The sequence below is a fragment of the Orbicella franksi genome, chromosome 8 (assembly GCF_964199315.1).
Source record: "Orbicella franksi chromosome 8, jaOrbFran1.1, whole genome shotgun sequence".
Taxonomy (NCBI): Eukaryota; Metazoa; Cnidaria; class Anthozoa; order Scleractinia; family Merulinidae; genus Orbicella; species Orbicella franksi.
The window spans coordinates 3,134,747-3,149,533 of NC_138152.1; the positions used below are offsets into that span (position 1 = coordinate 3,134,747).

The 14,787-nt window shown below is 39.2% G+C and overlaps 3 protein-coding genes across 3 annotated transcripts in view; 1 reads left to right on the forward strand and 2 right to left on the reverse strand.

Annotated features, from left to right (window-relative positions):
* LOC145494095 (uromodulin-like) overlaps positions 1–14,787 on the forward strand; it is a 262,517-nt gene that overhangs the window by 197,478 nt on the left and 50,252 nt on the right. The window lies entirely within an intron of this gene.
* LOC145495994 (acetylcholinesterase-like) lies at positions 309–7,132 on the reverse strand. The gene is made up of 7 exons (XM_081475598.1): positions 5,744–7,132; positions 4,570–4,749; positions 4,286–4,440; positions 3,613–3,714; positions 2,304–2,760; positions 1,231–1,451; positions 309–904 (listed from the first exon to the last, which is right to left on the reverse strand). Exons 1-7 carry the CDS (start codon positions 6,325–6,327, stop codon positions 810–812), a joined length of 1,794 nt encoding a protein of 597 aa, XP_081331724.1. The 5' UTR covers positions 6,328–7,132; the 3' UTR covers positions 309–809.
* LOC145496032 (carboxylesterase 1E-like) lies at positions 9,180–14,465 on the reverse strand. The gene is made up of 5 exons (XM_081475645.1): positions 13,792–14,465; positions 13,178–13,357; positions 12,333–12,487; positions 11,719–11,820; positions 9,180–9,637 (listed from the first exon to the last, which is right to left on the reverse strand). The coding sequence occupies exons 1-5, from the start codon at positions 14,364–14,366 to the stop codon at positions 9,630–9,632; spliced, it is 1,020 nt and encodes a 339-aa protein (XP_081331771.1). The 5' UTR covers positions 14,367–14,465; the 3' UTR covers positions 9,180–9,629.

Consider the following 14,787-nt stretch of genomic DNA (forward strand, 5'->3'; position numbering starts at 1 on the left):
AGAGTGTTTCCTGAAACCTTGTTAGAACTATTGATTCGACTTACTTCCTACCGTTTAATCCTGGGAGTTAAACGGAAGTAGCGTAACGCCATAATATCACTGATATGCTCTTGTACTCAAAATATAATGTAAAGTAGACATAATACAAGCGTCACCCCTTCTGGTAGCAATGCTGATGATATTCGATGTGGCCTCATCTCACCTATGTTTCCATTTATACAGTTATATATTAATCTTATCATACCTGGAATGAACAAGTTGTCTAGCCCTTTGTGATGTATACATGCACCTGCTTGCTTTCTCGCAGAAAATGCCCATGGAGGGTAGTTTTTAATGGGCTCCTTGCGATCTCTGAATTTAATCCCCTCCTTGCCCCCCGCCCAAAAAAAAACTGGCAAAAAAAAAACAACAACAACAACAACAAAACAAAACAAAACAAACAAACAAATAAAAAACGACTCAACCCTTTATTTTAGCCTCAAAGCGTGCAATCATCTTTTGACAGCAAGATATCTACTGTAATTGATTTCTTTTTAGAGAGGTTTTCAATTGAGTGTTGTAAACCAAACCAAAAGGGTACTGACCACAAAATCAACCAATCAAAACTCTGAGTGATTACATGTAACTGACGCGAAGCGCGGGAAAACGTGTTCCAACAAGTCACGACTGGCTTTGGTCTTACTTCTGATTGGATGAAAAAGTGGCGCGAGTTTCCAGTCGTGTAGCGTACGTATCGGGCAAGACAAATTACTTTTCGAAACTAAAATTCAAAGCGTTCTGTATGAAGACCTGATCTTAATCTAATCATTTTAGATTCTGTTCCTGTTAAAAAATGTGGAGAGTAAAATCACAGCTAAAGTAACAAACACCCCTGTTAGGATAGCAAGGACCATCGTGATATTATCTGGAAAGGAAAAAAAAGTCATTTTTAAATTGTGTTTGCCATAGAGTCTTAAGACACTGCTATGAGCTCTATCTGAATTATAGTTACTATACTGAAAACTAAAATATACAACAAATAGAATAGAGCAGAAAAGAAACACAATCAAATGATATACATTTCAAGAAATTTCTTTGGTCAGTGCTTGGAGAGTTTTATTCATTTTAGACCGTCACTTCTGTGGACTCTATCTGATTTATAGTTACTGGTGAAATAGAATAAAGAAGAGAAAAAACACAATCAAATGAGATACATGCAGTGTATTTCGTACTTAGATTTTATTATTATACCTTTCTTGTCGTCAGGTTTTCTAATTGTTGTTCGCACATCGCTACTTCTGGTGGGTTTTACTGTTTCTCCAAGACTTGGTAGAAGCTCATTCCATAAAGCCATCTTATTTGGACGCATCTTGTACCTTACTGTCATATTTGAACTTAGTCCCATGTATTCTCCTCGCTCAGCGGTGTACTGGGGCCAATTGGTTCCTAAAGGCGTAGGACTGTTAGGATTTCTGAAATCGCAAATGGGAAAGTAAGGGTTGTACAGGGCAGTGATGGAAATGCACTTGTGACATAAAATTTGAACCCTGCACTGAATGGCAAGGGTTAGAGATAATCTGATAGCGTTTAGATCGTTTTGATACACACTAACTTCCCTTCTAATAAAATCACGCGTCTTTATCGAACGTGGCAATAATCACTAATCAATAGCATAATCAATACACACTCGGTTATAGCAGAGCCCTATAACCGAGCGTAGTTTAGCGAAATTGTTAATTTCGTCAAAGGCTGAAGCCTGATAGCCGAAAACGCATTAGGAAAAAAAAAAAAAAAAAAAAAAAAAACCTCAAACGATTGTAGTTCTTTTCATGGCCATGTTCAAGTCTAGTTACCCATTCTTTTTTTTTTTTTACTGATCTTGCTTTCATTTGCCATATGCATTCACGACTGCTGACGGCTTCTTTCTTCTTCTTTCAAGGTTCGTAATACGGTAAACAAATATCTATAATTCAGAAAATTGTAGTAACTACTAGCTAGAGTAGATTGTCTCTGCGCATTCTTAATCCTTCCCTTCTCAAAAGACTGTGAAGATTCGATATGAAGCAAAGGTCCATACGAGTAACGCAGCTCTCTTGGAATAGGTGTAATTTCTCTGACCGCTGTTTCATCAGATGCAGTTAAATTTCCTCGCACACGATCAAATCCAGAAAACTTTATACGGACATCTGTAGAGTCAAGTCACCAGAACCGATATTTCTCGGAACAATTCTCGCATGTGAGGAGTGTTTTTACCAGCCTAACCACTATAAAACGAGAAATGATTGAGACCAATTGGTAGCTTCCCTTGTTAAATCTATACTGACCCTGTTTTGGCAAAGTTAGTCCACAAGGTCATCATATCCTTGGTGAAAGAGATTTCAGCGGCAGTTGTAAAGTTCCTGGGCATTGACAGAGGAAAACCAAACGTGTAAACAATGTCAGCTCCGTGAAATATTCCCCACCAAGAAGGTATTGGCAGTAGACTACGTGAAAATCTTTCGGGTGCTATTTCAAGTTGATATAAATATGTTGGAGATTCTTTCTTTACAAATGCATTGGCCGACTGAATAGCGGGGGCTTTAAAGTTTGCATCTGTGTTGATGTCAATGAACTGCTGGCGTAAGAGATGCGGATCACTCGCATTTAACCAGTCTGTGTACTCATAAATCAATAGGTCGAGGATTTGAGAGTTTTGATTTCGAACCCATGTTCGATTTTTGATAACATCTAGGAACAAATTCCTTGAGATTCCTTTGGAGAGGTCAAGGGCTGGTATGATACCTTAAGACAAATATAATCATAGAAATTAGTGCAATGAATGAGCTTTCTCGAATAATAGAGACTCACTCATTTACTCACTCACTTTTAGTCGGTCCGCGGTGGGTTGATCGATTGGTTGGTCGGTCAGTCGGTCGCTCGGTTGGTTACTCGGTTGGTATTTCAGTCTTTCAATCTTTTAGTCAGCCAGTCAGTCAGTGAGTCATCGATCACTCAGTGAGTCAGTCAGTGAGTCAGTGAGTCAGTATACAGTATAGTATAGTATATCTTTATTGCGCCTTACTCTCCAAAGGGAGGTATTGGTCTGTTTACAATAAAGGTTTAACATTAACTAGTACAATAAGAAATAACATTCACTTGATTCTTTTATAATGCAGTGAGTCAGTGATTCAGTGAGTCTGTGAGTCAGTCAGTCAGTCAGTCTGTGAGCAGTCTGTGAGTCAGTGAGTCAGTGAGTCAGTCAGTCAGTCAGTCACTCAGTCAGTGAGTCAGTCAGTCAGTCAGTCAGTCACTCAGTCAGTGAGTCAGTCAGTCAGTCAGTCACTCAATGAGACAGACCGTTAGTTCTGTTACTACTACCGTTAGCCTTACTGTTACGTTATTGCTATGTTACTGTAATGGTAGCCATTACTAGATCTGTTACTTCTACCGTTATCAGGTATATTATGAGGCAAGGGCGGATAATGAAAACTATACATCTATTTTGATTAAATATTTAGTGAACTCGCATTTTAACTCAGTGCCGATGATTAGATTTTAAGTTAATTTGTGTGCCTATGACGACAGCAAAATGAACTATATCAGCAACTCAGTCTTCCCACCGTAAGTCTTAAAATCAAGTTAATTCAGTTCAACCTGAAAACCCATTGGCAAATACTGTTCCATCATCTTTTGTGACTCCAATAATGATATTGCTCTTGTTGAAATTGCCTTCCTTAAGGAGTGTGAGCGGGGAGTCTGCAAAAATCAAATAATAGTAAAATGCACTAAGTGATAAGATATTCGCACATATTAACGCATATTCATTGACAGAAACTTTATTTTTTTTCCCGTCAGTTTTTGTCTTGTCTTGGATGTCCACCCTAAAAATAATGCGTAGAGAGCGAAATAGTGTGGACAGTAAATAAAGAGCTCAACTCATTCACTGATGGTTTGGTGCATTGATTTTCTTAAAAAAGAATGTCTTCTATTTTGCATAAAATAAAATAAAAGTAACTAGAATATGAAGTGTTGGTACACCGCTAAAAGAGACGTCTAAAGATTCCAGGAAATTATACTTTAAAACTACGGCCCAGGCTGCGTTTGTTTGAGACCATTTAGATCATAATCAATGATCCAAAATCACTTGAGGTGCCTTGTACTTCAAATAAATGGACGAATCCTTGCCTAGAGTGGATTCCTCGGTTTTTTTGATGCACCATTAGTTGTAAACCAAAACCAAAAATAAAGGAGCAGAGTTGAAATCGTATCAAATTGCCATACTGGTTGTCCCGGCAAGAGACAACTTTGATTATAGCATAACACATACCTGGCATAAAGTAACCATCCACAACCGGTGCAAAGCGTAAAAAGTTAAGATCATCAAACACTTTTAGTTGAACGGATGAAAGGTCTTGAAACGATTTCTTTTTCGCACAGGTTTTCAGGGAAGCCATCTCACATCCCACGGCCTTAGCGAAGCTCCTGGGGAAAAGATCGAAAAAAAAAACCCCTACCAAATGTAAAAGAATTGGAAACAACCATACAAAGAGAACATTAAATATTACCTGAAGAGAGGAATGCAAAACTGCTGAATGCTGATAAATGCTTTACCTTGCTCGTAATTCAGCTTCATCTTTTTCAAACAGTGCTGACAAAGTTACTGCCGTTCCACTCTGTATGATAACGTTCTGGTACAAACCGCTGGCCAACGGCGACAGAAGCAACAGCGCAACACTCATTCCGCCACCCGACTCACCAAATATGGTGACTTTCTTGGAATCACCACCAAATCTTGAGCAAAAATAAATACTGAAATAAACACAGTGATGACAGCGAAGAATAATCCCGTCCCCAGATCTCTTGCAGCCTTCAGCTTCTTCCACAAGCGATCTGGGAGGAGTGTTAATGTGTACTGCAGTTTGTTACCCACTGCAAACAAAGGTAAATACTCTTTTTCTTTGGCCATGCTATTAAACTTAACAAGAAATAACACGCAAGTTGCGGTGATAAACATGGCAATGAGACGCATTGCTGTAAAACAAAAACATAAACAAAAACAAAAACAAAAAACCAACAAACAAAAAAGGGATATATCTTATTCCTTGACGTTTGTTACGTTTGAACATACATCTTTAGTAGTGACCGTTGAGAATAAAAGAACGACTGAATTTAAATTCAAGATGAGTAACTAATCAATATTTGGGAAACAACAAAAATGACAAAAGCGAAAAATGTGCATATCATTAAATCATGCAAGCTAATGAAAATAAAGCTTTTCGTTGCTAACATTATTATTATCCTTGTTCCTTTATGGTTTATCATTACCTCTTTGGCGTTTCTCTATCTTATTAAACTGTTATTTTCAGGTTTCCTACCATTTAAAGGTAATTTTGTATGAGGCCAAAATAACTCAAAATACCGTGACCGAGCTCTTTTAATGACCAGTTGACGTGACGTGATCTGTAATAGGGGATGTGCTTGTCAGCTACTGGTGACAAGCTACTGGCACTGGTGCTCTAAAATGTTTAGTTTTTCTGTCATGCAATCTACTCGTTGTTTCTTCAATCATTCGCACGCTCCCTTGTTGTTGTTTCGACATTTGTTCGTCACCTTGTCTGTTGCGCTCATCTTTGAATGAACCGAGAAAGTTGTCAAAGTTGTGACGCGTGATGCTTCCGTGAATGAATTTCGCTTTAATCGAGGCCTGAGGTAAAAGGTGATTTAAATAGGTGGATTTTAACTCAAGATTGCAGAAGGAGGCAATAAAACCAGTCGACTAACGTACCTTTCAATGTTTTTATTCACCCATTTCATGGCCTCTATCTGATCCAGCATGCCGTAGTTCCCTTTCAAATTATCGCTGTAGGAACTCAAGAATCCAAAAACTCCCAAACGATAAGCAGCCGTGACAACAATAACGTTCCCTTCGGCTGCCAGCAAGCCACCATCGTAAAATAGAGTATCCCCTATGATATATGCGCCGCCATGAATCCACAACATAACTGCAAGCGATGAATCGCTTGTGGCATTGCCTGGGACATACACATTTAGCAGAAGGCAATCCTCGCTCATGAGCGCGAGTCTACTAGGCTGTCCGGGCAGACTAGGTTGTGGGCAAATCTTGTCAATCTTGTTTGCTTGCAGTGTTGAAGTCCACTGGTTCGGTGGAACAGGGTATTCAAAACGTTCCGCTTTGGCAAACGGTATGCCGAGGTAGGTTATAACAGTCTTGTTCGTCGACAGTGATATTACTGACCCGTTGACGGGTCCATAAGTCGTATTGACGACCTCAGAAGCCACTGAGAATCCACAGCAAAGGCAAAGTGATAACACGTGAAGTAACCACAGGGAGAGTGTAGATGCGGTCATCACAATAAACAGGTGAAGTTTACCGTGTTCAGAACGATGATTACTTAGCTGTAAATCTTATCAATATTCACCGACCGATTTATTCAAATGCTACAATGACGCCGTCACGGCACTAGTGACCCATGACGTAATGACACTCTTTGTAATGCAACTGCAGTACGCGTGAATTTTTTGTTTGTTTCAGGAAAATACAGAGGGTTAGGCAAGTTTTGCTTTTCTTAGTTAGTTCTATATAAAAGTGAGATGTTTCTTGATGTTCATTGGCGAGAAGGCAGTAAGGGTAATGATCACATCTATGAATTTTGTTTTCGTTTTGTAAATTGAAACAGTCTCGTAATATTTGTTTGATCACCGTTTGACTGTGGTTTCTTTTCACCAATTGTGCCCATTAAACCAGGCCGCACGCGATGCAAATGTTGGCTAATATTCGAGCTTCCTTCTAAAAACAATCTTTGTAAAACAATAAACACTAAAAAAGTTAGCCTTTACCCTTAAAAATTGCCAGCAAATGTGAAAATATTTGGCATGAAATGTGAAGGCAAATGTTACTGCTCTATTACTATTTTGAGGCTACTGAAACTATCGCGGTCACGCAACGTCTCAACAAATGTTAGTTTATAGAGGGGACCTCTTCTTGCTAACCAGAAAACCGCTGGAAAACACTGGCATGGCTTTGTCATTATGTTGTATGTGTCTTTAAAACCTCGGTTGTTGACTGAAAAAAAAAAGAGGGGATTTTAGCAATAGACTGGAGTTGAAAGTCACCTAATGAAATCATTCAAAGTACACTCTTTTTTTTAATATAAGAACGTCTAATTTTAGAACTGAGGCTGAACGTTCTTATATTTTTCTTTTTGCGATTTGAGGCTGAAAATGTTTTTCAATTTACATGGTATACAAGGCCAACTACCTTGATAATACTTCAGACTTTGTATCACCTGGTGACTTTGATGGTTTGGAACACAAGTTATTTTGGAACAGTTATAAATAAGAACTGCTGATTATTACAAACCCGAGATGTGTGTCATGTAATAAGACAACCATCATGGTTAATGTTATACAAAACATGCCCTTAAGTATTTGGGTTAATTTTACATTTTTTGTTACTGTTATTTTATGCTTGTCATCTAGTACATACAGATTAGAAAAATACAAACGTTCTTAATCGACTAACAAAACAGAAAACAGAAAAGCCTAAAGACGTAGGCCACTTTCTCAACCAAAATTTTGATTTGTGCGATTGCCCGAACAAAAATGTCACAAAGCGCGATGCTAGTGGAAAGAATGGCATGCTTTCATGTTTCAAATGCCTTTTAATTTAAGTAGATTGAGTAGATTGGGGAAAATGTCAAATATGCCTAAAACATGTGTTTTTACCAAAAAGTTCCCCGTACCCGTTTCTCGCACCCGGAAAGCCGTGGCAAAATCTCAAACCTGATGATTACAGAGCTGTTTTATTTACGACTAGAAGCTCCCTTCATACAAGAAGTTTCAGGCGTATACACCTCTCTCTGTTTTTTTTTCTTTTTCTTTTTCTTTTTTTTTTTCGATACAGATAACCAAGAACTTTCCAGGGCTTTCGGGAAACGGGCCCGTTCCTCGAAGGTCCCGAAACGTTTTCGCACCCGAAAAGCCATAGCAAAATCTCAAACCTTATGACTACAAAACTGTTTTTTTTTTCTTCACCTATTCTTAAGAAGAACACAGGTTCCCTTCATACAAGAAGTTTTAGGCGTATACACCTCCATGTCTTTAAATACTGATTAACTAAAAATTGTTTTTCGAGCTCCAAATGTTTCCGGGGCTTTCGAGGAACGGGTCCCTGGAGTCAATGGATTATTGCTCTGTCTTTTCTTCATCGACTACATGATTAATGTATTCTCGCAGTTCTTTTCTCGTCTCTTTCGATTGCTGCAAAGAACAGTCAACACGACCAGTAAAATCACAGATAAAGCACCAAACAGCCCTGTTAAGATAGCAAGAACCATCTTAATTTTATCTGGAAAAGAAAAAAAAATATATACATAAAAATTAAACGTAAATTTCAAATTTAATTTGCCATAAATTTCAGGAAAATTCTCTGATAAGTGCTTGGCGAGTCTTCTCCTATGGGTTTTATATGATTTCATCAGTTACTAGTGAGAACCACAACACAAAGCAAATTTTATATGCTGTGCTTGATAGAATAACCAGCGTACACGCAAAATGCAAACATATAAAACCAGCCAAATAAACAGAACCAAACCAAAAACACGAAACACAATCAAATGAGATACATAAAGTACGTTTCGTACTTAGATTTTTTCTATTATACCTTTTTTGTGGTCAGGTTTTCCAGTTGTTGTCGGCACATCGCTACTTCTGGTGGGTTTTACTGTTTATCCAAGACTTGGTAGAAGCTCATTCCATAAAGCCATCTTATTTGGACGCATCTTGCACCTTACTGTCATATTTGAACTTAGTCCCATGTATTCTCCTCGCTCAGCGGTGTACTGGGACCAATCGGTTCCTAAAGGCGTTGGACTATTAGGATTTCTGAAATCACAAATGGGAGAGTAAGGGAATTACAGTGCGATAATGGAAATGCATTTGTGTCAGTACATTACAGTCCTGAACTGAACGGCAATGGTTAGTGGTAATAGTAGCGTTTTGATACGTACTAACTTCCCTTCCAATAAAATTCACGCATCTACATCTGCAGACTCAAGTCACTAGTACAGATATTGTTCGGATCAAATCTCTTATCTATTTTGCCAGCCTAAGCACTAGAAAACTTTAAATGATTGAGAAATTCGTAACGCCACTTGTTGAATATATATATTTTAAATTTTTTTTTAGACTTAACAATTTTTAGCTTCTGCATATTTATTACTCTTTTACTATTTTTACTCAGGAACAGTCTGAACACCACCTGAGGGTGAGGATGCCTCCTGGCTAAGGATATTTTATGACGATAATGATAATGATGATGATGATGATGATGATGATGATTATCATCGTAACTATTATTTATATTTACTTACCCAGTTTTGGCAAAGTTAGTCCAGAAGGTCATGATTTCCTTGCTGAAAATGATTTCTTCGGCAGTTGTAAAGTTTTTAGACATTAGCAGAGGGAAACCAAACGTATAACCAAGGTCAGCTGCGTGAAATATTCCCCACCAGGAGGGTGTTGGCGGAAAGCCTATTCCAAGACTTTTGGGTGCTTTTTCAAGCTGATATAAGTATGTTGGAGATTCTTTCTTTACAAATGCATTGGCCGACTGAATTGCGGGGGCTTTGAAGTTTGCATCTGTGTTGATGTCAATAAACTGCTGGCGTAAGAGAAAAGGATCGGTGGCATTTGACCAGTCTGTGTATTCATAAATCAATAAGTCGAGGATTTGAGAGTTTTGATTTCGAGCCCACGTTCGATTTTTTATCGTCTCTATGAACAAATTCCTTGAGATGCCCTTAGAAAGGTCAAGAACTGGTAAGAAACTTACAGAGAAATAGAATGGTAGAAATTAGTGCAAGGATAAGCTTCCTCAAATAATGGCTACTCGCTCATTTACTCAGTCAGTCAGTCAGTCAGTCAGTCAATCTGTCAGTCAGTCGTCAGTTGTCTGTCGCCAGTCGTCGTCATCTGTCGTCAGCTTTCAGTTGTCATCGTCGTCCTCAATCAGTCAGTCAGTCAGTCAGTCAGTCCATCAGTCCGTGAGTCCGTGAGTCCGTGAGTCCGTGAGTCCGTGAGTCCGTGAGTCCGTCCGTCAGTCAGTCAGTCGTCAGTTGTCTGTCGCCAGTCGTCGTCATCTGTCGTCAGTCGTCGTCATCTGTCGTCAGCCTTTAGTTGCCATCGTCGTCCTCAATCTGTCATCCCGTCAGGCCGTCAGTCAGTCAGTTAAACCGTCATTCATTCAGTCGTCAGTCAGTCAGTAATCATGTAATGTCAGTCGCCAGTCGTCGGTCGTCAGTCGTCTGTCGTCAGTCGTGAGTCGTCAAACGTCAGTCAGTCTGTCAGTCAGACTTCACTCAGTCGTTTAGTCGTTAGTCATTCAGTGAGTCGTCAGAGGCCAATCGACAGTCATCAGTCGTCAGTTTTCAGTCGTCAGTCACCATCGTCGTCAGGCGTCAGGCGTCAGTCGTTAGTCATCAGTCCTTAGTCGTCACTCGTTAGTCGTCAGTTGTCAGTCGTCAGTCAGCCAAGTACTGGTAAGACAAAAAAAAAAAGAAATATAATGCTATAAATTAGTGCATTCATAAGCTTCCTCGAACAATGGTGACTCACTCATTCACTCACGCTCTGTAAGTCAGTCAGTCAGTACCAGTCTGTACCAGTTGTTTAGCTCTAAAAATAGCCAATTAAATAGCACCTGGATCAGCGCTGAATTGACTGTTTTATGAAAGGGCGTTGCATGGTTGTTAGTGGAGGTTTGAGTGTATTTACAAGGTTCAAAGTAGGGGGTCCGGGGGCATGCTTCCCGGGAAAAATCGAATTTTCAGAAGTTCAATAACATTATTTTAGACACTCTGGGGGAACTTTAATTTTACATTGTTGTAGATGCTGTCATCACAACGCCCGTTTTCAAATAGAAATAAAAATGGTGACATTACTTTCAAGGGAAGTCACTCTTGGAGGTTCACCTATATCCAGCAACCAAATTCTTAAAAGTACTAGGGGATGAGTTCCTGCTGCAGAGTATCTAGCATAGTAGGGGAGTCCGGCAGCTTGTTCTCCGAAAAAGTTTGAATTTCGAGAGTCCCAGAAACGCTTATTTTGGGTATCTGGCAGAGCATTTGCACTATTATAGACACTGTCATTACAATACCTATATTTAAGTAAAAATAGACAAAAGCATGACAAAAAGCTAACCCTGCCTCGGGTTTTTTTAAACCGGAAGTTATTTGTGGATGTTGAGATATATTTAGCAACCAAATGCTTAGAAGGGGTTTAGTTCCTGCTGCAGGGTATCCAACAAAGTAGGAGGTCGGGGAGCATATTCACCCGGGAAAATTTTAAATTTCCAGAATCTCTGGAACACTATTTTGGGCAGAACGTTTGCTCTGCTGCGGAAGCCTTGAATAAGGTGATATTTTCAGTGACCCCTCCCTCCCCCTTTAAGGCATATTTTTTTAACTGCCCCCCACCACCCCCTCCCCACCTTATAAAAACTGAACGGTTCCTTAGGGTCAGCGTTTCCCTTACGACTGCCGTCACCAAATATGTTGTGAAACATGAGTGAAGATTTAAAATGATCTTTTGATTTGGTATTTCAGTGAATTGGCGTTTTAACACAGGTTCGATCATTAGATTTTTAGTTCATTTGTTTGCCCATCACGATAGCAAAACGAACTAAACTAGCACTCAACTCTACCCCACCACAAGTCATAAGATCACGTAATTCAGTTCAACCTGTAACACCATTGGCAAAGACTGTTCCATCATCTCTTGTGACTCCAATAATGATATTGCTTTTGTTAAACTTTCCAGCTTTAAGGAGTTTGAGGGGGGAATCTGCAACAATCGAGCAATAGTAAGATGCATAAAGTGATAAGAGATTTTCACATATCTTAACGTATTCACTGATGCATGTGATGTTGGTCTAAAGTTACAAGAAATGTCTGAACATGAAAAAAAAAATAATCAAAATAAATAAATAAATAAATAAATAAATAAATAATAACAATACTTTAGGAGGACTATAGCCCAGGGGTGCGTTCATTTAAGACTCATTTCAAATAATCCGGATCAGGCCAAGATCAATCATGGAAAATCACTGAGATCATGGTACATCAAATGGAGTGATGGGCAATCCGAAGAATCTACACTGTTCCTTGCTTGGAGTAGATTTCTCGTTTCCTTTGATGTAGCACAATCCGAGTAATGTTGGATCACTGATCCTGGTCGAGATCATCCTGAGGAACTTATCTTTAGTCGGAAACCCAAAATAGAAATATCGAAATGAATTCGTATCAAATTTCTTTACTTTCTACTGAATGTAACATTGATTGTGGAATAGCACATACCTGGCATAAAGTAACCATCCACAACCGGTGCAAAGGGCAAAAAGTTGGCAAAATCAAACACTTTTAACTGAGCGAATGAAAGGTCTTGAAATGGTTTCTTTTTCGCACAAGCTTTCAGTGAAGCTATCTCGCATCCCACGGCCTTAGCAAAGCTCCTGGAAAAAAAATTGACTAAAAAACTATAGGAATGAACAAAGAAAAAAATAATAATAACAAACGTAATAAAAATGGCAATAACCAAACAAAGATAACATTAAAGGTGACTTAGTCACAGTTTCCACCTCTTTCTAAGACCTAGATTTCGATGGTCCATTACAACCACTCATTATCAGTTTTCAGAGCCACCTTAAATTTTCGACAATTTAAACTGCTTCTAAACACCATGCAAAGAATTGTTTTTTCGTGAAAAAAAAAAAAGAAAAAAAAAAAGCCCAACGTTACGTCTTGTCCTGCTTATCAATATTCAACAACAGAAGAAAAAAATGGATTCTGCATCGTGCCGTTTTTCAATTTTTATCATGCACTTAAAGCTAAAATTAGGGTTGTTGTGGGCAGGTCATTGTATTGCTATAATAACCTATTCTGCCAAGAAAAAGATAATAACGTGTTCAGCAATGATTGGCCAGATTTTTGAAACTATGAGAGCATAAAGAATGGTTATGATGTCCCATCAAAATAATCTAAGTCTTGTAAAGTGTCGGAAACTGATTTGAGGCACATTGTTTTACCTTGCTTGTAAAAACCCTACCAAATGTAAAAGAAATGGAAACAACCATACAAAGAGAACATAAAATGTTAGCTGAAGAGAGGAAAGCAAAACTGCTGAATGCTGATAAATGTTTTACCTTGCTCGTAATTCAGCTTCATCTTTTTCCAACAGTGCTGGTAGAGCCACTGCCGGTCCACTCTGTATAATAACGCTCTGATACAAACCGCTGGCCAACGGGGACAGAAGCAACAGCGCAACACTAAATCCACCAGCTGACTCACCAAATATGGTGACTTTCTTAGAATCACCACCAAACCTGTAGCAAAAATAAATGAATAAACACATTTATGCCTAGTACAAACTAATGTCATTCCCAGATCTCTTATAGGTAACGCCTTCCAGACGTGGCGGAGCGAGTTTTGAATTGAGGGGCTCACAAGCGAACGCCAGAGGCGCTAACTTTTAGGGGGTCTGGAGATATTTGTAAATTTTTTGTATTTTATGTATTTTTTGCTTGAAATTTGGGGAGGTGTGTGTTGGGGGGGAGGCCCCGCCGTCCCTGCATTCGCCATCGCCAAGCGATCTGGGAACGGTGTTAATGTGCACTGCATTTTGTCACGATGTGTAAACAAAGGTAGCCACGAATGACATTGCGATGTCACCAAGTATGGCATCATCTTGAGAAGTAAAAGGTGAACAACAAATATTTTAAGTCAAGGTTATTCATTTTTGTTTACAAAAAAAAAAAACCTTTCAATGTTTTTGTTCACCCATCTCATGGCCTCTATCTGATCCAGCATGCCGTAGTTCCCTTTCAGATTGTCGCTATTTGAGCTCAAAAATCCAAAAACTCCCAAACGATAAGCCGCCGTGACAACAATCACGTTCCCCTCAGTTGCGAGCACGCTACCATCGTAAAATAGAGTATCCCCAGTGATATATCCGCCGCCATGAATCCACAACATAACTGCAAGCGAAGAATTGCTTGTGGCATTGCCTGGGACATACACATTTAGCAGAAGGCAATCCTCGCTCATAAGCGGCAGTCTACTTGGCATACTAGGTTGTGGACAAATCTTGTCAATCTTGTTTGCTTGCAGTGTTGAACTCCACTCGTCCGGTGGAACCGGGTATTCAAAACGTTCCGCTTTGGCAAACGGTATGCCGAGGTAGGCTACAACCGTCTTGTTGGTCGAGAGTGATATCACTGACCCGTTGACGGGTCCATAAGTTGTATTAACGATCGCAGAGGCCACTGAATATCCGCAGCAAAGGCAGAGTAACAGAGTGTGAACTGAGCTAACGAAGAGTGTAGATGCGATCATCGCAGTGCCGGAACAAACGAAGTTTTCAGTGTTCAGAATGACGACAACATATTCATAAATCTGATCAATACACCGACTGAAATACTACATGACCATGACAACACAGGTCACTCATGACGTCATGACACTCTTTGCAATGCAACTACACTATGCGTGATTTTTTTTTTCTTAATACAGACACAATTTCCTATCATGTTATTTTAGTTCTAAATGATAGTGAGGTATTTCTTGATGATCATCGCCGAGCAGACGGTTCTGTATAAGATAGGCTTCAGGGTACGGTAATGATCCCATGTTGAAGACTTGGGGAGTTTTTGTTGTCATTTTGTATATTGAAACAGTCTCATAATATGTTTGTTTGAGCGCCGTGTTTTTCTTTCAGCAATTGCGCCTATTGAGCCAATCCATTTAACATTCCTTT

What these genes read in the sequence shown, in the direction of transcription:
- LOC145495994 (XM_081475598.1), bottom strand. Translation starts at nt 6,327, where the DNA reads ATGACCGCATCTACACTCTCCCTGTGGTTACTTCACGTGTTATCACTT. An exon ending in ACTAACTTTGCCAAAACAGG is followed by an intron (nt 1,452 to 2,303) that starts GTCAGTATAGAT and finishes TTGCGATTTCAG; the next exon opens with AAATCCTAACAGTCCTACGC. An exon ending in AAAACCTGACGACAAGAAAG is followed by an intron (nt 905 to 1,230) that starts GTATAATAATAA and finishes TTTCCTTTCCAG; the next exon opens with ATAATATCACGATGGTCCTT.
- LOC145496032 (XM_081475645.1), bottom strand. Translation starts at nt 14,366, where the DNA reads ATGATCGCATCTACACTCTTCGTTAGCTCAGTTCACACTCTGTTACTC. An exon ending in GTGAACAAAAACATTGAAAG is followed by an intron (nt 13,358 to 13,791) that starts GTTTTTTTTTTT and finishes TTTTTGCTACAG; the next exon opens with GTTTGGTGGTGATTCTAAGA. An exon ending in GAAGCTGAATTACGAGCAAG is followed by an intron (nt 12,488 to 13,177) that starts GTAAAACATTTA and finishes TTTTTTTTCCAG; the next exon opens with GAGCTTTGCTAAGGCCGTGG.